General features: G+C 43.3%; 2 protein-coding genes and 1 pseudogene across 2 annotated transcripts; all 3 read left to right on the forward strand.

Annotated features, from left to right (window-relative positions):
* The first annotated feature begins 6,971 nt into the window (after positions 1–6,971).
* LOC116822015 (olfactory receptor 6B1-like) lies at positions 6,972–7,931 on the forward strand. Its single transcript, XM_032775571.2, has one exon. The coding sequence runs from the start codon at positions 6,972–6,974 to the stop codon at positions 7,929–7,931; it is 960 nt and encodes a 319-aa protein (XP_032631462.2).
* An 8,621-nt stretch (positions 7,932–16,552) lies between these two features.
* LOC116822014 (olfactory receptor 6B1-like) lies at positions 16,553–17,516 on the forward strand (annotated as a pseudogene).
* An 8,481-nt stretch (positions 17,517–25,997) lies between these two features.
* On the forward strand, positions 25,998–26,963 carry LOC116822013 (olfactory receptor 6P1-like). The gene has a single exon (XM_032775570.1). It carries the CDS (start codon positions 25,998–26,000, stop codon positions 26,961–26,963), a length of 966 nt encoding a protein of 321 aa, XP_032631461.1.
* The last annotated feature ends 775 nt before the right edge of the window (positions 26,964–27,738 follow it).

Genomic DNA, 27,738 nt, shown 5'->3' on the forward strand with positions numbered 1-27,738 from the left:
GCAATTGCTGGAGAAATAATAAAGTATTTGATTTTGCTGCACCCAAACAAAAAGCGAGAACTGAGTTTTTCTCCAACACGCTGAAGAAGAGAGTGACGTGATGGAGCTGCCACTGATTGTGATTACGGTTTTTTTGTTTGTTTGTTTTGGTTTGTATTGGTTTTGTTTTTTTGCTGCTTGGTGCAGCAAAAACCCTGAAGCTGGCCCTGTCCCTCTGGCACAGCAGCATGCAGCGTCACACAACTAGAAAGCTACTGGCTGGGAATGCGTGCAAGAAGTTCAGGTGGAACAAGATTTTATATAGGGCTGAGTTTTGTAGTAGTTTTGAGTCATCGTGGCTAATTCTCTGAAAACATCCACTCAGTGTGCAGGGGCAGTCAAAAAGCAAACACAATGTTGGGAATCATTAAGAAAGGGATAGCTAATAAGACAGAAAATATCATATTGCCTCTATATAAATCCATGGTACATCCATATCTTGAATACTGTGTGTGGCTCTGGTCACCTTATCTCAAAAAAGATATATTAGAATGGGAAAAAGTACAAAAAAAGAGCAAATAAAATAAAATAAAAGGGATATGGAGCAGCTTTCATATGAGGAGAGATTAAAAAAAACTGGAACTTTTCAGCTTGGAAAAGAGACAGTTAATGTGGATATGATAAATGCCTATAAAATCATGTGTGTAGAAAGGTGTGTAGAAAGTAAATAAGGAAACGTTATTTATCCCTTCACATAATGCAAGAACCAGGGGATTGACTGATGAAATTACCCCCCGAACCAGTTCAAATACCTTATCATCCTCAAGCGGGGGGCGGGGGGTGGGGGTTGAACTAAGTGTGTATGTCTCCCACAGCCCAGGTAAGTGCTGTGATGCAATTGGGTTCATGGTCTGGAAGTTGGACACTGAGGCTGCCATGATAATAATAATAATTTAATTGTAATTTGATTTGGCCTCTTCTTAGGGTCAGATTTCCAAAGATATTTGGGCTCCTATGGTGTAGCCAGGAGGTTAGGCACTGAACGGCCATTGATTTAAATGGGAGTCAGGCACCTAACTTCCTTAGAACGTGTTGCAAACCTTACAAGGCACCTGGGTTGGTCTTTTAGCATCTCTATACCTTGGAAAATCCAGCCTTGTGTGACCTGTGCCACATTCACACAGGGAGCCCATCAATACCACATAAAAACAACAACAACAACAAAACAAACCACCAGCAGTGAGTCTCTGAATCCGAGTTTCCAGACTTGGGTTCACACTCCAGTGCTAGAAAACAGCTGTGCAGATATTCTCACTCAGGCTGTGAGACCCCTGCCCCTTGCTGGCTTTCAGAGACTAAGCGGAAACATCTGTTTCTAGTGCATTGTTTTAGCGTCCAGTCAGTTGACCCAGGATCTGAGACTCATGGCCATGTGTCATTTTTATTTGTAGTATAAATATGCCCTGTTAGAGATAAAGGAACCTGGGCTTCTGAAACCCAGGCTAATGCCCTCACTTCTCAGTCATCCTTCCTTTGACATGCAGGTACGCTGAGAGCCTGTGGCTCGCATCGGTCTCTTTGCTCAGCCCCACTGGAAACCAGGCCAGAATTGGGCAGTCCCTATCTTGAGACACCCCGAATCACTGAAAATTGTGTCCTGTGCTTTTTCTTTCCTTGGTACTTTAAGCTGTTGTTTTCCAAGGAGAAAAAGAGAGTAATGAGCCCGTATCTACTTCTGTTACTGTGGGAACTAGTGCCTCATTTCCACAGGCTTTTTAATGCCCAGACATCTTTGAATGAAGGCTGAGATTTTCAAAAGGAGCCTCAGGGAGTTTTGTGCTCAGGTACCAATTCAAAAGGGGGCTACTATCATTATTCCCCTTTTACAGCTAAAGAAATTAAGGCACAGAGCAGAAATGTGTCAGCCAGGAGGTCAGTGACAGACCAGGGCCTAGAAACTAGGACTGTGGAGTCCCAATCTACTGTTCAAATGCCTTTGAAAACCCGGATTAATTTCTTGCAAAAAGTATTTAACGAAGGAAGCGGGGGGGGGCAGGAAGGGAAGGTCATCACATCTAGGTGTGTAACCAGGACTGGGAGGCTCAGAGGGAAGATCTCAGGGGATGCCAAACAATTTTAATGATCTGCTCTTCACACACCTGGAACAACTCCTGCCCAGTGGAAGCTGGTCCAAATACAGGAGTCAGTGGAATTGCACCTACTGGCAGTTCAGAATCCGGCCTGCTGGGTCCTGCGGAGAAAATAAAGGGGAAAAGTGCTGGCTAAAACTGGAAGACGAGAAGGGCCTGGAGCTATTGACCCACTGCACAGGTGATGGGGCAGACATATCTATTCCTCTATCCTTCTTGGGGACTTCCTTAGGGCTTAGTCTAGCATTCTCTGTGCACCTTGAATCATGATTGGTGCAGGATCATGTTTGAGTTAGAAAACAATTTATAGATTATTAGGGTTGGAAGGGACCTCAAAAGATCATCTAGTCCAACCCCCTGCTCAAAGCAGAACCAATCCCCAAATCGCTTCTCAAGGACTGAACTCACAACCCTAATAGAAGACTATATATGCATATAGCGAGAGATTAGATGGATGAATATATGTGCAGAAAGACTGAGGTATATAGACACATGCAGATATTAAATAGAGCGATATGTAGGCAGAAAGACAGAGAAATAGAGATTAGATAAATGCCTGGACTGATTTGTATAGGGCTGGACAGATAAATAGATTCAAAAGAAAAATCCTTGCCTAGATTTGAGTTAATCCTTAGTCAGGCAAAATTGCATTGAGTATTTTGCCTGAATAAGAACTGAGCAAAAGGAAATGAAATTAAAACATCCAGATTTGAATATGTTGCTGATATGTTACATTCGCAAAGGAGTGAGTGAATTCTTATCTCTTTGCACATTTGGCACAAGGAGGGGCAGCATGCATCCTGGGAGAATATCAGCGCTACAGATTCATCTTATTTTTTCGGTTCTCAGATGGCCAACATACTTGAGTTATTTTGTTTTATGTTATTTTGCGGTAATTTCTGCAGTTCGTTTTTCTGTTGCTAAATTTCTCTCTTTCCTTCTTTCTGTTGTTATTTTGGGACTATCATAAACCCTGTAGCATTTAATTGAATATATTATTTAAAAACACACCCATACAAAATAACCCCAGCTGACTTGGGTCTAAACATGATGCAGAAAGTGATCTTCACACCACTAGAAAAGCAGCGCAAAATGTTCTTCTATGTAGATAAACCTTGCAACATAAATACATTGTCCGTGCTGTTTTTAAATAGGAATGTCATAAATCATTACTAGCTTCATTTTCTTAGCTGTGCTATTTCTTTACCTATGTCTTGTAATGAAAATGAAGACTCATCTTTGCTAAGATGGGATTTTCCAAGAGAGTTTGAAGGTGAGCTGGTGAGAAACCTGAATTTCTGTTTTCTGGGAAACTGATTTTTGAGAGACAAAAGAGTTCTGATTTGGAATAAAAGAAATGGCACATCATAGTAGCTATAATAATTATAATATATAGGAAGAAAGGATAACTGATTGAAAATTAATAGCCTGTGCTATGCAGGAGGCCAGATTAAATGATCTAATGCAGAGGTTCTCTAACTGTGGTCCACGGACCACTAGTTATCCACAAGCTCCATTCAAGTGATGCATGCATCTGACAAAGTGGGTATTCATCCATGAAAGCTTATGCTCCAAAACGTCTGTTAGTCTGTAAGATGCCACAGGACTCGTTGTCACTTTTTAGAGATCCAGACTAACACAACTACCCCTCTGACACTTGTAATAAACAATGCAACTGTTAATATTGTTTCAACTTTTTGTAACTCAAATATTTTTGTAGTAAAATTTTGAAATTTACATATAAAGCCCCAGCCCTGCAAAGACAGTACACTGATCTTTATCTACTTGTGTCACCCCTTTTAAGAAAATTAGTTACTCGTGTTCTAAGTCAAGCATTTGATTAAGCTTAGCCTACACTTCAAAGAAAGCTTAACATAGTTACATGGGTCAGAGGTGTGAAAAATCCACATCCCTGACTGATATACTGTAATAAGCCTTTGTCCCAAATCTGGACCTTAGCGTCCAAAATCTGGGTGCTTAGCATGAACCTCCAAGCTTAATTACCAGCTTGGATCTTATCTCGCTGCCACCAATCAAAATTTCCAGGGATTTGGCCCCCTCTGGTCTCCCGAAACCTTCTTTGGAGGACCCCAAGACTCAGAAGCTCTGAGTCTTACCGGCAAGGGAAATACTCCACTTCCCTTCCCCCTCTCTCTCCCACACAGACTTTCCTCTCTGGGCTAACCTGAGAGTATTGATGCAATCTCTTTACATCACAATACCAAGAAGCAGGTCTCCTTTATTCCACAAAGAGACAAACCCCAAATACAAGGAAACAGAAGTGATTCTCTCTCTCTTTCCCCCTCCCACAAATTCCCTGGTGCTGCAGAGCTTATCCTCCGTAGATCTAACACAAAGAGAATTCCCTCCCCTTGTTCTTTAGTCTACCCAGAGAGAAAACTCAAACAAGTCTTAAAAGAAAACTTTATATAAAAAGAAAGAAACAAGACATAAACATATTCTCTGTACAGGGCTATTGCTTATAAGAAAAATATGAATAAACAGTCTGGATTCACAAAGAGTAATCCACTTAAAACATTTCGGCAAGGTTACACACCTAGTAAATACACCCAAACACCCAAAACAACATAAAAGCCTATATTGTTTTTCTACCTGTACTTACAAGTTGGACACAGAAGATTAGAAGAAGAAAGAAGCTTCTCATAGCTGAGAGACAAACAAAAGACTCAGAGTCCAAAAATTCCCTCCCTGACTTTGAAAAATCCAGTTTCCTGATTGGTCCTCTGGTCAAGTGTTTGGTTCCCTTTGTTAACCCTTTACAGGTAAAAGAAACATTAACCCTTAGCTATCTGTTTATGACATATACCTATGCTGACATAACCCCCAGTGTAGACACATATGGGTTGATGGAAGAATGCTTTGGTCAACATAGTGCCTGTCGCTCAGAAAGGTGGTGTTTCTACACTAACAAAAAAATCTTCCAGACATGTAGCCTGCATTATACTCAGAGGGCTACGGCAAGGTAGCTATTCCACTGTCATTTCCATAGCGTAGACATGCCTTAAGTCTTTGCAAAACTTGGAAATAAGTAAGCTTGGCAGAATTTCATTTTTTAATCTCATAATTTCAACAGATAATATCAATGTCTATTTAAGATTTTTTTTCACTTTTTATCAATGTAAGTGTTCAGGTTTGGAAAATGATGGACGGGTCTGACACTAAATATTAATGATGGTAGACACTGAGATTGAGAGTCAAAGCTTTATAACTATTAAAACACAAATTGTCAACATTGTGTCAATAGAGATGAAGTAAATAGCCTTAAATGAAACTAGGAAGTTCTCAAGTAGCATTTTTCTTACTTTGCTGAGCTGTAAATTTCAGTTATCGATGGAAATATTTTTTCGTGTGTGTGTATTATGAAATTGAGATTTACTATTTACTGGCATTTACCAAAAAAAAAAAAAAAATCCTTCTAAGCCTAAGATTGAAGACCTTATTTTAAGACAACAAACAAACAAATAGGAATTGAGTTTGACACTGCAGGATTTGAAGCAAAACCCTCCAAATTGCTGTCTGTCCTTCCTTTTCTGCTGCTGCTGCTGCTGATTTTCTATTGATCTTTTTGTCCCCTGAATAGAACATGATAGTAGTGGGCTATTAAATGAATATCAGAAAGATAATCTCCATAATAGAACAATTGTTTCCTTTTGGTTTTGATGGAAAATGGAGGTTGTGACAAACTGAATATTATTATGAAACGTGTCCGCTTTTCATGGAACATTTCTCTTTTCATCCCAAAACTGCAAATATCTTTTTTGGCTGAAAAAGTATTTTCAGATTTGGGGATTTCAGTTTTCACAAAAAGTCAATGTTTTCCATAACCACCCTCCCCAAATTGTTTTCCAACCACCTGTAATATTTTTAGAAGTGCCTAGGGCCTGGTCTACATTGGGGGTAGGTGGGGGAGCGATGTAAGATACGCAACTTCAGCTACGGGAATAGCATAGCTGAAGTCGACGTCTCTTATTTTGACCTACTTCCCATCCTCACGGCGTGTCGACTCCGCTTCCGCTGCTTGCCCTGGTGGAGTTCCAGAGTCGACGGGAATGCGTTCAGAGATCAATATATCGAGTCTAGACGAGATGCAATATGTTGATCCCTGATAAATCAATCACTACCCACCAATCCGGGTCGTCTGGACGTACTCTAAGAACACAAATCCCATTGATTTAAATCCCAGAGATCCCTTTGAAAAATGTCCCTTACTCAGATTTAATGAATTAGAGACTGTTGAGTTGAGAGAGGGAACCTGTGTTTGATCTTAAGTTGGGATAAATTGGCAGAGATCTGGCAATAATTAGTTTCATAGAAACAGAGGCCAGAAGGAACATAGTGATAATCTAGCCTGATTTCTGATATAACACAGACCGTAGAACTTCCCCAGAATAACCCATGTTTGAACTAAAGCAGCTATTTTAGGGGTGGGGGGAAACCCAACCTTGTTTTAAAAATTGTCAGTGATGGAGAATACACTTTTAAAACCGTAACATGGTTTCTGGTCTGAGTTTGTCTAGGTTCAGAATCCAGTCTTTGGATTGTTATACCTTTGTCTGCTAGACTGAAGAGCCCATTGTTAAAGATACTTGTTCCCCATGCAGGTATCTGAGGATTAGGTTTATTTTTTCCCCACAATGCTGAGGGATTCAAAAAGTGCAGGATGAGATCTCATAACAAAGAATATCAAACTAAAAAGTGATGGTAAAAAAAGATCTCATGAAATGGGCATCTCTCATTTTAAAATTTCTGTTCTTTCTTTCCCCTTCTCTCATTCCCTTCTTCTGACTTCCTCCCTCCCCTCTGCAGACCCTCAGCCTAATGATGGAGCAGGACAACCACACTAAGGTCTGGAAGTTCATTCTGCTGGGGTTCCCGACCATCCTGGAGCTGCAGGTGCTGCTTTTTGTGGTATTCCTCACTGTGTACCTGCTGACCATCCTGCAGAACATGGACATCATCACCCTGATCAGAACAAACCATCACCTCCACAAGCCCATGTATTTCTTCCTCAGTCATCTCTCCTTCCTGGAGGTTTGGTACATCTCAGTCACTGTTCCAAAACTGCTGGTGAATTTCCTGGTGGAGAATAAGAGCATCTCCTTCATGAGCTGCATGGCCCAGCTCTACTTCTTCATTGCCCTGATCTGCACCGAGTGTATCCTCCTGGCTGTCATGGCCTATGACGGGTATGTGGCCATCTGCCATCCACTGTGTTACTCAGCCATCATGAGCCACCAGCTCTGCCTTCAGCTGGCAGTGGGCTCCTGGCTGGCTGGCTTCCTCATCTCCAAGCTGAAAGTCTTCTTCATCTCTCAGCTGTTATTCTGCGGCCCCAATGTCATCAACCACTTCTTCTGTGACATCTCCCCGTTGCTCAACCTCTCCTGCACTGACATGATGGTGGCAGAGATAGTGGACTTTATCTTTGCCTTGATCATCCTGCTCATCCCACTCTCCATCACCATTGCCTCATATGTCTGCATCATCGGCACCATTTTGTGCATTCCCACCGCCCAGGGCAGGTGGAAAGCCTTCTCCACCTGTGCCTCCCACCTCACTATGGTTGTCATCTTCTTCTTGGCCACCCTCTTCATGTATGCCCGGCCCCGGAGGATCCACTCCTTCAATGTCAACAAGCTGGTGTCAGTTATGTACATGATTGTGACCCCCATGCTAAACTCCTTCATCTATTGCCTGAGGAACCAGGAGGTGAAGAGAGCACTAACAAAGATGTCGTGTGCCAAGAATGCTATCCCCAAGGTCTTCAGCGGTGACCACTAGCTTTGGATGGGACTGAAAATCATCCCACCCTTGGAATCTGCCTTCTCTTACTGCACACAAGGATCTCAGTGGAAGTGACCTCTTAAGAATGGCTGGATGGGATTCTGCTCAGGACAATAGATGGCATGAGGTCACTTGAGTGTGAACTGAGTTTCATGTCGAGGTTGAGCTGTATCTCGAGTGAAGTATGTTGAGTGCAAAGAAGCCAAGAATGTACAGATGTAGAGGAAGATGGACATTTATGCAAGCTCTGAACATAAATTAAGTGGTTTGTGGCCAAGGGCAAGGACAACTGAAAGGTTGTTATTTCCTTTTTGAGGTCTATGTGAAATGAGTTGTGTGGTCTGGATCCCTCTCTGGCTGAGTTTATGCTCAGCTCTGGCTCAGTTTGGCTACCAATCTGAAAGTAAAACAATTCTATTTAATGGTAAAAGGATTAAATCATACTCTTGCCAATTTGAGGAATAAAGCTGTAGTTTCACTGAGCCATCACAAACAGAACTTCCTTTCACTCAGTAGGGTTATGGGTTGAACCTCCACTGTCACCAGTATGTGTTAGGAATAACTTAATTGAAACTGAAAACCCTAACTCTTCTCGGACTGGGGTAAATCAGAAGTAACTTCAGGGGGTCAATGGGGCTCATTCTCCTATTCTGCACCCCATTTTGAATTAGGAATAACTCCTCTGGAGTCAATGGGTCTGATTCTTCTCTGACTCACCCTGGTGTAAACCAGAAGTAACCCTATTGACATTCCTGGTGTTACACTGGATTAAAGGCAGAGTAATTGACACCAGAATAAGGCCCTGAATTAGAAGTGCAACAATAAGTGGTTACAGGTTACATTTCCCCCCAAATCGAGAGAAAAGAGATCATGTGTTTTCAGACAGTTGTTATTTCTGATTAAAGAGAAAACCAAACCAAATCCTAAGAACAGGCGGTTTTGGATATTTTAAAGGGGCAAACAGGAGTCATCACATAGCCCACATTTACAGCTGGATGAATGATGATGTTTTGCAGTTTGCTGCCAATTCCAAAAATAAATAACATTTTAATTTCAGGATGAATGAAAACTGACATGGTTTGACATTTTTCAAGAAACTGAAAACTCAATTTTTTTTTCAAGTAGAAATAAAGTCCTTCAGTTATGTAGAAATGAAATGTTTTGTTTTGACCTGAAATATTTCATTTTGATTCTCAGACTTTTGTGGTGTGCACTCTTCTGTCACGTGCAAGATCCAAATTCAAAACAGTTTCCCACCTCAGGCAGAGCGTGGAATCGAATGCAGGCCTTTGATGTTCTAGATAGGCACGCTAACTGTAACAGAATGCTAATCTGTATTATTCTGCTCAGCCATTGTGTGCAACGTACCTTATTTAAATGAACCTCACCTATAGCTGACAGAGCATTATAGGATCTTGTGATGAACGCATCTGTTGTCTATAAGCAAACTTTGTGGCCTGAGCTAAAGTTTATAAAGGAGAAAATGTTACCACTTCCTCCTACCTGTACTTCGTTCACTTAGTGATCCTGCCTTTGCTTTTGACAAAAGCCTGGAAACTGAAACAATTTGGAGGCTCAAAACATTTTGTTTGGTTTTAACATTACCAAAACCTTTCAGATTTTTTTGGTTCAGTTGAAACTATTTGGTCAACTGTACCCAAAGTCAACAATTAATTTTGCTCATCCTCAAACTGCATGTTGTTTGGTGAATTAGCCACACACCTGAAAAATTTCACCCACCTCTACTCACTGGATCTGTCAATAGGGACTTGGATACCTAACTCCCTTAGTCTCCTTTGAAAAATTCTTACCATAAAGTCCAAAGGCATCATTTTAGAAAAAAATTAGGGTTAGGGGCAAAGCTGTGTCAATATCTCTGTCTCTTCCTTCCTGCTGAGGATGCAGCTGCTCATGTACGGTTAGCAGGCTGTTCCTGTTTTGGTTGGATATTAGGAAAAACTATTTCACTAGAAGGGTGGTGAAGCACTGGAATAGGTTATCTAGGAAGGTGGTGGAATCTCCTTCCTTAGAGGTTTTTAAGGTCAGGCTTGAAAAAGCTCTGGCTGGGATGATTTAGTTGGGAATTGCTCCTGAGGTCCCTTCCAACCCTGATATTATATGATTCTATGATTTGTATCCCAGACAGGGGCAGGGATGTGACAGACCAATCCTATCCCAGGGAATGGGGGGGTGAGGCCTGGGGTTGATATATGGGCCCAGGTTGCACCATGCTCAGCTGAAGCTTAGGCCACCACCACTGATTCCTCTCTGTCTGGCAGGGAGAATGGGGTGTTGCTGACAGATTAACTCAGTACAATCTTCCACCTCCACGCCTCATAAGCCTGGGGTGGCAGATTTGTGTCGGCTGCCCTTCCATTATGATGGATGGGAGGTTTGGCCAAATGTGAGTGCTAGGGTGGGATCCAGTGCATTAGGCCACAACACCCTGCAAATCTAGTACGGGCCCAGCTGTAGTGTAGACATACCCACAAGAACCCCCACAGATATAGGGGTAGCACCACCAAGCTGGCTGGTGAAGACTCCTCACACAGATATCCATCTCTGAGGGGGAGATCTAAGACTTCATGGGACCTCAGAGTGCTACAGGCACAGCACTTGGATTTTACACACAACTCCCACAGACAGACACAGAGCAGAAAGAAGTCCTTACAGATAAGACAGATGAAGACGGGGATGGGAAACAAAGGCACAGGCTGAGGAAGTGAGTTGGTCAGGGTCACACAGCATATCAGTGGCAAAGCCTACCGCAGAACCGGGGTCCGCTGAGTCCCAGACAAGTACTGCATCGTCTCATGGCTAGGGTTGAACTCTGTGACCATCCCACCTCTATTTCCCCTTCATCCAGGCCCATTTAAGAATTCACAGTTTAAAGAGGTTTCAAACAATCCCCACTAAGCGTCCCACGTATGGAGTCCTCTGGTACATACTGCCCACCAGGCCTCAAGCCCCGTTCAGTGTCCCTGTCCTGTTTCATCCAGACTGACATAGTCTTCATATCAGCTGGGCCTGTACAGTCTCTCCCCAGCTTGAGCAGGGTCTGTCCCAGACCTATCTGTCTGGAGAGCTTTCTCCCACTCTCTCCTGCTTTTTCAACTTTTCCCCTGCTGGCTCAAGGTCTCACAGGAGACTTCACGGACCCTGCAGTAACTGCAAGCATGGCTGCACTCCCCTGGAATTTCCTCTTTGCTGCAACTTCCTGATCTTTTATTTTTGAGCACCTGATTCAACCCAGGTCTGGCTCATCAGGGCTGGCTTAGCCCCAGACTCTCTATTCAGTGGGGCAAGCCACCCTGTTACACCTCCAGATTAGACCCCACTGCCTTCTGCAAAACCCATCTCCCTAGAATCCCAAAGTTTTCTGCATGGCTGTGACTAGGATACCAAGAAGAAGGGGTAAGAGTAATCTTTCATCAATATTAGCACAGATGCATCCCTGATATATTGAAAAACTATTTAATGGTGGGAAGGGATCATTTTTGTTTTCCTTGCAAGTAGACAAAAAATTCACTGCTGTGCTCCAGGGTGGTTTGTCCAACCCCCTAGCATAAACAATCAAAAGAAATGACAGAACTCAGGTTACACAAATAGGATAGCTGTCAGGGATGGAACCAGGGTGCTTAGGAGCTAAAGACATAAGTGACTATACCATGAGCTAAAGAGGCAGCTGTTGTTGGTTGGGATTTTAACGTTATACTTCCTATGGAGCAGGCAAAAAAGGGAGACACAAAACATACACAGGACTAGCTGGTTACGCAACCAACACACATAACATCCAAATTTGCCAAAGAGTTGGCTATCTCTGGAAATCTTTTGAGTTAACTCCTGCTTCATAGATTTGAAGGTCAGATGAGACCATGTTGAATATCTAGTCTGACCTCGTGCAAAACTATGTAGATTGACAAATGTACTTAGTGGTTGGACTGGAACCCTTGGCTCTGAGAAGTCAGTCCTCCAACACTTAAGCAGAGAAAAAACAGAGTTAAAGCTCTCTTTTGCTAGTTGGATTAGTCACTGGAGGGTGGGTCTGCTCATGGATACACAAAATAGCTAGTATATTACTGAAGCATTGGGTTGTCTTGGGTATGTGTCCATGTGATAGAATGTCAGTGGGTCTTAGGTGTCTAAGTCACTTAGGGACATATTTTAAAAGGTATTTAGGTGCTGAGTGGGATCTTGGTGCCTAACACCTATGGGTATTAAGTGCACAGAAGCTTTTGAAAAATCCCTCTCAGTGCCTACCTATCTTTACACATATGCCTTTTGGTGCTTTCAGAATTATTCACAAGTTTCCACCAAACTTAGCTGTCTAACCTGACACCACTTGGACTTCATGTCCAGAGCTGCTGAGCACGCACAGCAGCCGCTGATGTCAAGGATACCCAGTGAAAATTGGTCCCAAGGGGGACTCAACTTAGTGGACATTTGAAAATCTAGGCCCCAAACCAGCCTAGATTTGTAATAGTATGAGTATGAGTATAGTGTGAGTATGCTCATTGCAAGGTGTGTTGTGCACTGAGAAACAGATAGATATGTGCATGGGGATGGCTAGAGAGGAGATCAGCATAAAATATCTATGGATAAAGACACAGATTATTATTATAATTGCATTTATATAAATTGGGGAAACCATTGCTTTCCAAGTGTCTCGCCAGATTTTTTCACGTTATTGATCAGGCAGATTATGCCAGTGCAGGAGATACTTTTATTTTTATAATTCCATAGAGAGCTCCTATCTCAGATTAATGTGACATTATCCCAGATCCTCTATAGCTAGAATTCTCCAAACTACAACACAGTTTGATAACCATTTCCTATTCATAATCATTGAGAGTTTGGTTTCTAACTCCCTTAGGCTCCTTTAAAGCCCAGCATGCACAGACAATGTTAAGTGTTATCATCCTCTCTTTCCAGTTGGAGAACATAGACACGGGCTAGACTGTTAATGGTATTTAGGTACCTAAAACTGTAGCTAGGCACCTAGTGAGATTTGCCAGCCATGCAAACAGGTTAGACATCTAACTCCCATAGATTTCTATGACAGCTGGATGCCTAAACTCCTTAGGCACTTTTGAAAAGCCTGCTAGGTACTTCATAGATGTTAAGGCCAGAAGGGGCCATCATGATCATGTAGTCTGACCTCCTGGGAAAGAATGACTTGTTTTTGTATCTTTCAAAATCTGGCCTGAATGAGTTGTCCAAGCTCACACAGGAAGTGTGTAGTAAAATTAGAAATTGACTGCTGCTTACTTGAGTCCCACTACAGTGTCTTAACCCGATGACCCGTCTTCCTGCCTAAATCTTCCTTTAAGTAACAGCAATAATAATAACAGTGAGTACTCCCCCTGGGCCAGACACATGCACCCTGATTTAGCTGGGCTGCATGGGCTCTAGGTCACTACATACCCATGAGCACAGAATCAACTTTGTCTGCATTCAGGTTTCATGTCTAGGACCCATTCAGCCAATGCTTATACAGCCCTTAGTCAGTTACACATACACAGGACTGAGAAGGAGGGTGGGGGAAGGACAATTGTACTCGGTTCCGAGCCCAGGTGCCCCCCTTCCAAAAAAAAAATGTCTGTAACATCTGTGTAAATAAAGTGAAGTGTGAGGGGTTGGGGTTCCAATGCACATGATGTAAGGGGGCCCCAAATTTCTCTCAACTAGCATGAATGACATACATGTGCTGCCAGCACTGGGAGCTCAGAGGGACAATTAGACCTCAGGGGTTAACGAGTATATTTAGTGTGCTGTTCCTTGGTTCTGGGACAAAGTTAGAACTGCTAGAACAGGGCATTTAGTTTGTGGAGTTGCACCTGCTTACATCACCTGAGAGGATGCAGGGAGGAGATTTGGCTAATGAGTCCGAGGATGTGACTAGATCCTTGCTGTTGATCTGCTGCTAAAATAAAGGAATGGAATTTTCTTTTCTTTTATTCTTACTTGGGAACTCTGCTTGGATAAGATCCTTCATCTGTAATGTAACCGAAATTATGTTGATTTTAAAGGAAATTTTGGGAATACACTTATCTATCATTGTGATAGATAGATAGATAGATAGATGTTTGCAGTGTTGTTATAGCCGTGTTGGTCCTGGGATATGAGATAGACAAGGAAGGTGAGGTAATACCTTTAATTAGATGGAAAGATAAAATGAGCCAAAGAGAAACATAAAGAGTGAGTTTAATTTAGAAACACCATTACTGCTGTTGTCGTTATTATTTCTTCTTGGGAGGGCTTGCTTGTGGCTGGATTTATTAGATTCTTGAACCATAATGTGCTGGGAATTTTTGCAAATATGTATCTGGTTTTAGACTGGTGCAGAATTTATACTACTTAAAAGAATTGCTAAACAGCTAGGCTTTAAGATCAGCACTATAAAAACCGTGATAGAAAAATTATGTGTACAAAACTGAGAGGGGTGGGAAAAAGATTAGATCAGACAGCCAGAAACTCTTTATTCAGTTTCTACTAACTTCTAGTTACTCTACTCTGGTCCTGTCTGTGAGGAAACACCCCTAACTCATTGTTATCCCTGTTGTAGTAAATGACATTGCTTGTGGCACTAAAGGCTCATAGTGTTACCAATTCTATGCACAGGAATTTGTAGGATTGGGCCATAGTGTGTCTGGCATATGCATTGTTGCCTCTGAATCTATGACTGCTTATAGATTTATCTGTGCCAATTTTCAAAATATTTATTTTATGAAAATGAGGTCTCATATATCAAAGGTAAATATGAGTCTGTGTATGTTTTTCTTTCCTTTTTTAAATACAAGTATTTTTGCACCATGAAATGAATGTTAAACTAGTATCATTAAAAATTATGTTGAAAAGGCATTCTGACACTCATGAATAGAAGAGAAAAGTACAAATGGGGAGAGAGAGAGATATTCTGATACAGTTTCTTAATTGTTAAAATGTTTGTCACTTCTGCTTTATATTAGACAATTTGACAGTTAAGGTAGATAGACAGATAGATGGGGTGTATGGGGATAGATAGCTATTTTTGTCTCCTTATGTTTTTGTTAGATCAGCTGTCACAGAAACAGTATTTTAATTTTGCATTTAAGTTTCTATATCATCATCATCATCATCATCATTGAAGTGTTGGCCCTACACACTATCAAATTGTAGCACATAATAATAACAGTCATTTTTTTCAGTACAATAGCATCAATGATAAAAAGAATTCCCTATAGATGCTTGATCCTGCTGGCCCTAACCCGGAATATTACTTCAGCAGTGTTTTGAAGTTAAGCATGTGAGCTCATTGACTGCAATGGAATTACTTATGCAGAAAGTTAAGCACACACATAAGTGATGGCTGGTTCGGAGCAGTGTGCCTAGAAGATAGCAGGATTAAGCCCCAGTGAGTTTTGTCTATTTCTTGGGAACAGCCAGAGACTGGATCCTGGAATGGCCCCAATTGCTCCTGTCTGATGCTGATGTTGGTGTGAAGTCCCAGATGCAAAGCTGAGTATGTGTGAATCAATTAGTCTATTTTCCTCACACTGTTCTTAAGTTCCAGGTCTACTCCCCCACATTGCAGCAATAAGGACTGCTGGTCCAGATCCCCAGCGGCTGTAAACTGGTATCACTCTGTGGGAGTCAAAGAAGCTATATCAGTTCACACCAGCAGGGTATCTGGCCCACCGTTTTCTTGCTTTTCTGTGATTATACAGAAAAAGTACAGTTTATTTGTTTTAAAGAAACAAAGAAATGACAAATAAACATAAAACAAACCAAGTCATGGCCTAAATAAGGCCCATGCAGTTATCAGCAAACTAGAAATCTGGAAAACATTGGGCTCAGGTGGGGACTTTCAAAGATTGCCTAAGGTATTTAGGTACCCAACTGCCGCTAAACTTCAATGGGAGTTGAATGCCAAACTCCCTTAGGTTCCTTTGAAATTCCAAGCCTCACCTGAGTACCAGCCCTGTACTGGAGTCATAAAGCCACACTGCTTCTTGTAGGTCTGAAGAATGTTTTCTGGCACTGTAGATTAGTTTATGATCTGGCCAAAGTATTCACTACAGATTTAGGCTGGGACATCCAGTGAGTTGGGGGGCCAACCTCCATTATGCTCTTTAAAACCACAGCCTGACCTCCTGCTTTAAACATTCAGCTTTGGAGGGCTACAAAGTTTCCTGAATCAAGATGTGGTATAGCTGAGAGCGAGACACTGGCGAGGGGTGCTCAGAATTTATGGTGCAGATTCTGCTGCTGGAGGGAGAGAATTTTGAAGGCACATTGTAACTCAAAGGGATTTGGGCACCCAACTCCTATTTGTGTCTTTTAAAATTTGATCCACAAAATATAGAAATAAAGCCCTACTGTGAAGAATCACAGGAAGTGGGTGTCTGTATCTTTGAAATGCCATATGTAGTCAATACCATATAACTTTATTTTGTCTTTTTGCTCTTCATTTTTTTTCTTTACATCACTTCTCCTTTCCATATTTATCTCTCCTGTCTCTTTCTCCACCTTTCCTCTTCTTCTGACTATTGCTTTCTGTTTTTTATGTTCTTTTTTCTTCTTCTTTCTGTTTTTCTCCTCCATTTTTCTTTCTTTGCTGCTTGATTCTGTGTCTCAGCATGGAGTGGGAGAATGACACCAGATTCCAGGAGTTCATCCTGATGGGATTCCCAACTGTCCCAGAGCTGCAAGTGCTTCTTTTCATGGTATTCTTGGCAGCTTATTTGCTGACCCTCCTGGAGAACGTGGTCATCATCACCATGATCAAGACAGACAATAACCTCCACAAGCCAATGTATTTCTTCCTCAGCAACCTCTTCTTCCTGGAGGCCTGGTACATTTCAGTCACTGTCTCAAAACTGCTGGCTAATTTACTATTGGAAAGCAAGAGCATCTCCTTTGTGGGATGCATAACACAACTCTACTTCTTCAGCTCCCTCATATGCACCGAGTGCGTGCTCCTGGCCGTCATGGCCCATGACTGGTATGTGGCCATCTGCAACCCGCTGTGCTACCCTGTCATGATGACTCACTGGCTCTGCCTGCAACTAACAGTGGGCTCCTGGCTAGTGGGCTTCCTGGCTTCCATGCTGAAGGTCATCTTCATTTCCCAGCTGTCATTCTGCGGATCCAATGTCATCAACCACTTCTTCTGTGATATCAGTCCTTTATTGAACATGGCCTGCACAGACATGATGGTGGCAGATAGTGGACTTCATCCTGGCTTTGTTCATCCTTCTGGTCCCACTGTCCATCACCATTGTCTCCTATGTCTGCATCATCGGCACCATCTTGCGCATCCCCATCACCCAGGGCAAGAGGAAGGCCTTCTCCACTTGCACTTCCCACCTCGCTGTGGTTGTCATCTTCTTCTCAGCCACCCTCTTCATGTACGCCCGGCCCAAGAAGATCCACCCTTTTAACTTGAACAAACTGGTGTCAGTGGTGTACACAATTGTCATCCCCATGCTAAACCCCTTTATTTACTGCCTGAGGAACCAGGAAATGAAGGGAGCTCTGAGGAGAGCTTACTGTGGCGTGAATGCTGTCCACAAGGTTCCTATCCTGGTCATCATCTCTTAGTAGGACAGAGATTTCCCTATTGGTGGAAAATTAGGTGTGGAGGCATGAAGGAAGACGTAGCACACTTATGATGGAATTTAAATCTGGTAGTTGTGGAGTCTCTGTTTGCAATACAAGATGGGTGCTCAAACACCTGAGGCAACCACATTGCCAGTCTGTCTCCAGAAGCCTCAGTACTGAATCTCCTTTCTAGTCAGTATACCCAAATCCTGTCTCTTCTTTGCCTTCAGAGGACCATAAAATGGCTGAGGTGTAAAATGTCAAAATGGGTTGGAAGGTCCTGGAATTTGGGTTGCATATTAGACCTTGTGTTCCAATGCCAGCCAATATTTGGTGTTTTACAGTCAAAGAGATTTGGAAATTGGGATATAGACTATGGAGTTAAGTCCCCAAGGGAACAGATGGGAGGCCAATCTCTTGGGATAAAGCTGGACAAAGCCCTGGAAATGGTTTGCAGGGATAACTTTTTGACCGGTCCTAAAAAATCAATGGACCAAATCCAGGGGGCGTTAGTTATTCTGTACTCATGCAGATTCCACAGAAGTAGTGAATTTTGTTGAGTAATAGCTGAATAAAAATTGTGCTGGGAGTTGGGTGTCTCCCCTTCAGGTCAGTGTGGATTCAATTCTATAGGATAATTAATCTCCGCAGAATATGGTTTTTATATTTTTATAATTTTAATGGATAATATTGATGTTTATTTTTAAGCATTTTTGTCAATTTTCCTTGATTTACATTTTCACAGTTGTGTGATATTTTGGATTTTAAGCATTTTTTCCCCCAATTTTCTCAGTGGTAGGAAACTTGGGGGAGGGGCAGACAATTATTTAAAGTTGGTATCTAATACGTTCTCAAGTAGCATTTCTCTTACTTTACCTATGTGTAAATTTTAATTATTATCGATGGAAATATTTTTCGTCAGTTTGGGTGTGTACGATGAAACCAATGTTCACCAGTCTCCACCAATAAAAATCAAATCCTTCCTGGTCTAGGGATAATTTCAATAAAACCACATCATTATTTTATACAAGACATTTCCCATATGGGAGATGTATAATGGCTGAACCCAAACCCAATATCTCAGTATGTCTGAACTTTGAAGAAATTTAATTTTGGCTTCCAAATCTGAAGGCAGAGCCCACCTGTGGCTAGGCTAGAAATGCTCACTATGAAATACTCTGAAAATGTTATTGGGAATATCCATTCTTGGAGGGGAATTCAAAGGGGCCTAAAGGATTTAGGCACCAAAATACTAGACAATTGAGTGGATAATTCCCTTAGGTAGGCAGCATAAGTGGTTAAGAGGGATGTGGGTAGGACATCATCTCAGAACAGATTTCTTTACATTTCTTTACCCTGACCTTAGCTCCTGATCTGTGAATTAGGATATTTTTCTGTTCTCAGGAAGGAATCCTTTACTGGTCGTGAGCTGCTCAAAAGCTAGAGAGATGAGGGCCATATAATTACCAAAATAGATTAAGTGCCTGCTCTATTGTCTCCTGATGAATCCAGATCACATGCGTTCATATTACGAGTAATACAGGGTAGACTGGCCCTACAAAGCCACCTGGGATCTGAGTGTCAAGTTGGTTTCTTTCCTTCTCAGACGGAGTCCTCAGCAACACTGCTTGTGTAGGACAAATTACAGCCTCATTTACCTCGGTGTAGCTCCTATCCCCTTCTCACCCTGCACTCTGTGACCCCTGCACAGCCCCATCACCTTCAAATCCTGATATTCATGACCTTTGCATAACTCCCCCTCTCCCAAATCCTACCCTCATCTCTAGCTGTACAAACTCATTGTCTTCAAATTCTTCCCTCATCAGATGCTTGGAACTTGGTGAACAGTTCTGATGATGTTGGACATGCAGCCAAAGACTTGATTTAATTCTCCCTCAGCTGCTTTGGATAGAGAAAGCCAAAAGGAGGAACACAATAGTCACTGGGAGCAATAAAGCGGGTTGGAAATTTTCGATTGATGATTTTTGACAGACAACTGGGTTTTCAAATCAAAAACCATGTATATGGAAAATGTCTGCTTTTTGCATTTTTTCCCCATTTTTCATTGGAAAACAGAAAACCAAAATGGTTCCAGTTTTCAGCTGAAAAAAAAAATCAATTTTTGACCAAAACACCATTTCTATTTTTTTTGGGTTACAAAAAAATAATTTTTTAGCCAAAAATTAGCAAAACTTTGGTTTTCATTTTTTTTCAGTGACAAGTCAAAATTTTCCACTGGGGGAAAAAAAATCTGACCAGTCCTATTCTAAACACACACGGGAGTCGATCTGCAGAGGAAAACTGGGATAATTTTATACAGGTCCTAATTTTTATGTGTCTAGCTGGAGGTTTAAGACAGATTGGTGCCTAAAAGTCATTGATTTAAATGGGCATTACTCATTGCAAGGCTGAATGCTCAAAAAGACTTAGGTTCCTAACTTCTGTTTAAGCTACTAACATCTATTGAAATCAAGTCCCTTTGAGCATTCAGCCTCTGGAGGCTTTTGAAAAGCTTATTAGGCCAGAATCTCCTCTGACATCTCCTTCCCCCCTTAAAGAAGGGTTGCAGACAGATGTGCATGTGACCATGAGGTTTACTTTTGTGGCTGGAAAATGAACCAATACAGAAAAATAAAGGAAGAACAGTGTGAATCCTTGTCCTTTCCTTCTGCAGTATCAGGAACAAGGGGAATTAAAATGCAGGGATAATATTAGGCTAAAATTAGAATTCCCTTCTTATTGGGTCAAACCCTGAAGTCCCTCCTCCCTGAAGGACATCACTGTCTAGGGGAGTGTTTCTTGGGGCACCGGGGAGGTTGTGAGATGTTGAGTCAGCAGGGAGGATGGGTAAAGAGCAGGCCATAGCAGGGAAGGTAGTTGTCAGGAGAGCCATTCAGGTATGGCAGGGGAGGCTGGGAAGCGGGAGAACCCAAGGGCTGGTGTGCTGAACTGAGCCCCACAGCCCAGCTGGGAGTTGTGGCATGAGGGGTGGACTGAGAGCAGCCCAGGGGGAATACTGTGCAATCTATCTCTCCCATTCCTCTAACTCAGAGGTCAGAGTCCCACGGCTTTACAGTCAAAGACTGGTGTGTTCTGTCCTAATATAAGGCCCAGCCACAGGTATATTTAATAAACAAAGGGTGAGAGGGGAAGCTGGAGTGACCAGATGGCAAGTGTGAAAAATCAGGATAGGGGTAGGGGTAATAGGTGCTTATATAAGACAAAGCCCTGAATATCAAGACTGTCCCTATAAAATTGGGACTTCTGGTCACCTTAGGGGAAGCAGAGTCACAGAAAGGTGAAGGTGACTTGTCAAGGCCCATAGCTCTAAAGAGAAGCCAGGACACCTGACTCTCTGGAACAGTGGGCCGTGCTGGGCAAATCTGATTCCTTCACGCACCTTGCATGGCACTTCAGTCTGGGTCAGATGGTAGCTTTCTGGCTCTGTATCTCTCGCATGGGCCTCTCACCAGACCTGGGCAAATAAGGGATTTTTCAGTTTTCTGGGAGGTCCAAAAAACTGGAAAATGAAATTGTTTAGGCCTGACCCCAAAATCATTTTTTGGCATATCGAAAGTCGATTGTTTTTTGTGTTGCTTGTGAATGAAACATTTCAGGTCCAGTTTGAGCTTTAAAAAAAAATCCAATTTGTTATAAAAATAAAAGGAAAAATAATTTTGAAACAAAAGGTCATTTCAACTCAAAGTGTTGAAACTTTTTGTTAAGAAAATGTCAAAAAGAAATATTTAGATTTTTTTGGTATATTTCGGGTGAGGAAGGGGTCAACAAAAACTATTTGCTGAAATCCACAGAAAGTTCTAAAATGTTTTGATTGACCCAAACAGAATTTTTTTGGGGGGGGGAAGTTTTGTTTAATTTTTTTTACCCAACTCTACATTTTGTAGTGTTGCTTGCAATGGATGTGTGGGGGCGGGGGGAGAAGGGGACCAGTTTGTGGGCAGCAGAAAGAGGATTGGACAAAATCTTGCTTCCACACAACTCCGTCCCCAACCCTGAGATAGTGCGGAGGGGGCAGTCAACTGTATCAGTTGGAGATTATCTCCCATGCGGAACCAATGGGAACTAGGGTCTAGATCTCCAAGTGCCAGTCTGGTGTGCTTTGGGGGCAGCGCAGCCACAACGCACTCCCTTGCTCCAGGCTTGTGGTGACAATCTAGCCCTCTGCAAGCTGCCCTGTCAAGCCCCCTTTGCTCAGCCCTCTTTGCTCAGAACCTTACTGTGGGCCAAAGTGTGACTTCAGGCCCAGATTTGAGCAAGAAGGGGTGGGGTATAAGGCCTTGCACCAGGAGCCATGTGTCTCAGGTGCACTACTTCCCTCACTCCCTTAGGCACTTCATGGCCACCCAGAGGATTCAGGGGGCCTGGGGCAAAGCAATTTTGGGGACCCCTTCCATAAAAAAAAGTTGCAGTACTATAGAATACTATATTCTTGGGGGGGGGGGCCTGCAGCAAATTGCCCCACTTGCCCCCTCTGGGCGGCCCTGAGGTGCTTTGGAAAATCTCATCCACACTCCCAGAATCTGCCAGCATTCTGGGAAATTCTGTGAGGTTTCTTCACAACCTCTCTTGCTTAGCCTGGAACTTCTAATTAGCACATAGACCTAATCATCTCAGGTACCTTTTCCCTACAGACCAAGTGTCTGCTGATTGCAGATACGAAGCATTCAGCCAGGGCTTTGTCTGTAGACCTGTCCTCAGGGGTCAACGAGGAAGCCGACAGAGTGGATACATTTATATGTGTGAGCGTGGGGAATAAATCGATGAAGATCTTCAGCAAAAGGGCTCTGTTGGAGACCGCAAATTTCCTGTGTCTGAACTGGTTTCATCTGCAGTACACAGAAGCATCGGCTCAGGTATGGCCTGGATGGTGCAGCTCATGTTCCCCTCCTAGCACAGTGACATTCCAACTCAGTGCCTCTTGCATCTCTCCACAGCTCTTCCAGGTAGGAGCTAAGGCTGAGATTTTCAAATGGCTCCTAAAGGAGTTAGGTGTCCAGTTCCCCTTGAAATGTGAAGGGATTTGAGCAACTAACTCCCCTAAAATGCTTTAAAATCCCAGCCTTATATCTTGCCCCTGGCTGTTCTGCTTGGGGTCAATTTCTTACACTAACATGTTGCACTTCTGGAGATCAATCTATCCATACAGCAGCCCTCTTTGGGAACTCAGCCAGTGTCAGAATACATAATTTATGGGTGGGGAAACTGAGGCACATGGAGTTAAGAGACTTGCCCAAGATTACAGAGGAATTCAGTGTCAGAGTAGGACCCAGCGGTATCTGATTCCCAGTCTCCTGTTGATGCCATTCAATCTCTGATAAAAATTGTGATGGCGGTTTCTGAGAGGTGCATTAGCTGGGCTGAGAATACAAAGACACATACGCTGGAAGCAGGTCTCATTTCGTCCAGCAGGGAGCAGGAGTCACACCCACAGACACAAACACACCTCTCAGAGGTCTGCGTCAGGTGATAACAACTTTTAAGGTGGGCTGCAAATGAAGCATCTGAGTTTAATGACAGCTCCTTTCTTTTTGCCAGACAACTACTTTTGGAGTTATAGAGTGTGGGCAATACGAAATGGCCAGGATCCAGATTGCCTCTCTGAGGTGAGTTCCTTCTTAATGTATATACAGGGCTGGGATTTTCACAGGAGCCTAAGGGAGTTAGGCACAAGGCTTCCACTACAATTCGATTGGTATTAGGCACCTAACTCCCTTAGCCCCCGTGAAAATCTCAATCCAGATCTCTCTGCTATGAGGAGAATATGTTTGGGAGAGGACACTGAAAAGCAGGATCCAGACATATCTGGTTGTGGGTGACTTTACAGGAGCCGGGCACCAAAATCCCCTTACAAGTGTAGAGTTCAGCCTGTAATAAGAGGCTGAGGAGTAACTGAATGCTGCTTAGATGTTGGGTTGTTCCAAGATTGTTGAATAAATAAATGGTCCAGAAGATGGACATGGAGGTCATAACAGTGTGTTGCTAATTGGTAGAATCATGCAACACTTATTCACATAACTTTCTCTTTCTTTCTTTCTTTCTGAAGCCTATTTGAAGTACTCATTGGGGTAAGCTTTACTGGTTTGGTCTCCATATCTGTTCTTATAAATGTGCACAGTCCAGTGGTTAAGCCATGTCAGGACACTCGGGTTTTATTTCTGACTCTTCCACTGACTGTCTCGATGTGTGACCACAAACAAGCCAGTTTACCACTCTCTCGATGCTTCGGTTTCCATGTCTTAAATTTGAGTTAATGGTATCTGCCTGTATCTACTTTGAGGTGCATGGATCAAAGGACAGAACCTCGCCTGTTTGTGACTTGGGGCGAATTTGGAACAATAGTAATTTACACCCACTAGGAATCTGGCCCCAAAGTGCTATGTAAATGCTCAGCAGAGTAAGATAATTAATGCAGGGTAAAAATAATCCATTTTCCAGTGTATGTAAAATTCTCCCTTACATTACATTTTCCAGTCAGCAACGTCAGCAGATGTCATTCCTGATATTTAAGGACCTCTCGTTAAGCCCCTTCCTGCCAGACCCTGGTGAGTTGCCACTCAGGATGGCAATGCGCTGCTTCCTATGTCATTTCATAGGAGGCTCTAGCAGATTTTGGTATGGTGCCTTAGGCTGCTGTATTTAGTGGTGCTACTTGGTAGATCTCAAAGCACTAAACCCACCTGGGTGACAGTTCACCCCTGAGGGTGTCTGATAGACAATAGCTCTACACCATCTAGCAAGTCTCTATCCGATCCAGGAGTAAAACCAGGATTCTTACTTCTTTGTCCCCATCCCACCCCTAGACATCAGATCCCTCTGACCCCAAGTTGTCTAGGTAGTGTCAGGTTTCATGCCACTGACTAAAGCCACCACATTATAGATTCTAAGGCCATGAGGGATCAATGTTTCCATCTAGTCTGAAGTCCTGCATCGGATTTCCCTAAATTTACCTCACTTTGAACTAGAGCAGATCTTAACACAAAGAAAAAACATCAAGTCTTGATTTTAAAAGTGTCAGTGATGGAAGATCCACCACAACCCTTAGTAAATTGTTCCAATGGGTAATCAGCCTCACTATTAAAAACGTGCACCTTATTTCCAGTCTGAATGTGTCTAGCTTCAACTTCCAGCCATGGGATCGTGCTACACCTTTCTTTGCTAGAATGAAGAGCCATTATAAAATCTAGTACTTATAAACTGTAACTAAGGCTATGATTTAGTCACGGGTATTTTTAATAAAAGTCATAGACAGCTCATGGGCAATAAACAAAAATTCAGGGTCCAGATACCTGTGTTTAAATGGGGGCAGCACTGGGTGTGTGTGGGGAGCTGCTGCTGGAGGGCTCCGGCCATGGACATTCCAGTCAGCTGACCGGGGACTGCTGCCAGGTGGCGCGGGCTGCGGTTGCTCCATCCGGCCAGCCAGGAACCGCTACCCAGAGGCCGGAGTAGTGGCTGATGTGTCTGTCCCTGGGGCCACTTCAGTAGCTGGCCCCAGAGCCAGCTGCTTGAGCATCCCTGGCGTCAGCCACTCTGGCCCCTGCAGAAGTCACGGAATCCGTGACTTCCGTCACCACCCTGACAGACAGAGAGCCCTAACTCTCATTAAACACCCTTTGAACTGTCTGTATATTCAGACTGTTTTCATGTCTGCCCTCCTCCCTTCAGCCTTCTCTTCTCTAGACTTAACTCCTTTGGAACATGCTTTGTTGAAAATGCTCTATGGGCTAGCAAGCTATTGAATTCACAGCTCCCAATGGGCAACTTCTCTGGTAGCTTCTTGTCTTGCTTTTAACTTCCTTTGTAATGCTCTTTGAGATCTTTAGCTGAATGTTACTTTAAAGGAGCTAAGTATAACTATTATTAATATTGGACGACGTAGCTGGGTGCCTAAATTCCTTTAAAAACCCAACCCATTGCTCCTGCAGGTTTCTATCAAAGCCAGAGCCAAGACGAGAACCTAGAGCACCTGAGTCAGAGGTTATGGACACACTGCAATTAAAAACACGTGGCTGGCACATGCCAGCTGACTTGAGCTTGCAGGATTCAGGCCAAGAGGTTGTTTAATTACGGTGTAGACATTTGGGTTTGGTCTGGAGCCTGGGCTCTAGGAACCTGTGAGGTGGGAGGGTCCCAGAGATTGGGTTGCCTGAATGTCTACACTTCAATTAAACAGCCCCTTTGCCCGAGTCAGCTGCCATGGGCCAGCCACGGAGGTCTAACTACAGTGTAGACATACAGTTAGCATGGTTCTAAGAGCACCTCTCTGTAATTCTTCCCTTCCTTTATGATTTGCTGTGCTACACTTATTCTATGAATTATTTTAATTCTCTGGCCTGTGTTATACAGGAAGTCAGATCGGATGACCCCTGAGGATCCTTCTGGCCTTGGAGTCTATGGCTCTAGGCAATCGCTGAATATTGGTTTTATTACTGTATCTCCAGGTGTTTCTCAAATGTGGAGATGAAGAAGGAAAACCAGAGCAGTGTCCAGGAATTCATCCTCCTGGGATTCCCCACTGCCCTGAAGGAAGTGCAGATCCTGCTCTTCCTCATCTTCCTCCTCATCTACATGCTGACGCTTGTGGAGAATGTGGTTATTATTGTGACGGTCCGGGTGAGCTACCCCCTCCACAAGCCTATGTACCTCTTCCTAAGCAGCCTCTCTTTCCTGGAGATCTGGTACATCACCGTCACAGTGCCTAAGATACTGCTCGACTTACTGAGAGGAAGCCAGCACATTTCCTTCCTGGGATGCATGGCCCAGCTCTACTTTTTCATTGCTCTGGCCTGCACCGAGTGTGTCCTTTTGGCTGTCATGGCCTATGACCGCTATGTGGCCATCTGTATCCCCTTGCGTTACTCGGCCATTATGACCCATGGGCTCTGCTTCTGCTTGGTGTCTGGGTCATGGGTGAGTGGCTTTACCGGCTCCATGCTCAAGGTCATCTTCATCTCCCACTTGACCTTCTGTGGCTCAGTCATCAATCACTTTTTCTGTGACATCTCACCTCTGCTAAACCTGGCCTGCACGGACATGTCATTGGTGGAGAGGGTGGACTTTATCCTGGCCTTGATCATGATCCTACTGCCACTTCTTGTGGTGGTGGCCTCTTATGCTTGCATAGTGGCCACCGTTGCACGGATCCCCATGGCTCAGGGCAGATGGAAAGCCTTCTCCACCTGCACCTCTCATCTGGTGGTGGTGATCATCTTCTACTCCACCACCCTCTTCACCTACGCCCGGCCCAGGGCCATGTATGCCTTTGACTCCAATAAGTTGGTGTCCATGCTCTACACGGTCATAGTACCCTTCATCAACCCCATCATTTACTGCCTGAGGAACCAGGATGTCAAAAAGGCCCTCAGAAAAATTATTAGGGGCAGAAGTAAACCAGAAAATAATGTTCCTGGGTCTCAGATAGGTTAATGGGGAATGGATGGGTCAGTTAATGGCTCCTGTTGGAGATCCCATGGGATAGATTAGAAGTTGGGTAACCCCCCTGGAGTCAATAGCTACCCTGCCTCTCCTAATAGTTCTCCAGCCCTATTCTTCACCCATTGGTCCTGGCTTTGTGAGGCATCAGCTTTATTTGGTAAAGACTCTGCCTCCCAATTGCAAGGGAACAGTGCTATATCTTTGTACAGCACGTAACAGAACAGGGGCTCAACGGGGCTGTGGCCTTGAAGTGTTCCCATAGTGGTGAATAAATGAATAAATAAATAATTGAGAGGGCCATATCTACATTTGATATAGAGTCAAGTCATCTATTAATCTGTGGTGTAGCTCCACTCATTTCAGAATTCAACAGATGGCAGTCTATCCCCATTGACACCAATCGAGCAATGCTTATTTATACCAGCTGGGGATCTGGCCCCATTGATGTCAATGGAGCCATATTGATTTACACCAGTGGGGGATCTGGCCCAGCATTTTTCGTTGTACTTCTGTTCTTATTGCTAGGCCTGAGAGTCTGGGAATCTGTTGGCCTTTAAGGCACCTTTATCCAGTTAAATTGAGATTTTCAAAGCTGCCAAAGGTACCTCGACATGCCTGAGAAACTCCTGGTGTAGCTTACACAGTCTGAAAGATCTGTGATCCTGACAACAGCCTCCCCCAGTGGTCCCATGGGCAGGGCTGGTGCTTCCATTAGGCGACCCAAGGCGGTCGCCTAGGGCGCCAGGATTCAGGGGTTGGTATTTTG

The sequence above is a fragment of the Chelonoidis abingdonii genome, chromosome 14 (genome assembly GCF_003597395.2).
Source record: "Chelonoidis abingdonii isolate Lonesome George chromosome 14, CheloAbing_2.0, whole genome shotgun sequence".
NCBI lineage: Eukaryota > Metazoa > Chordata > Testudines > Testudinidae > Chelonoidis > Chelonoidis abingdonii.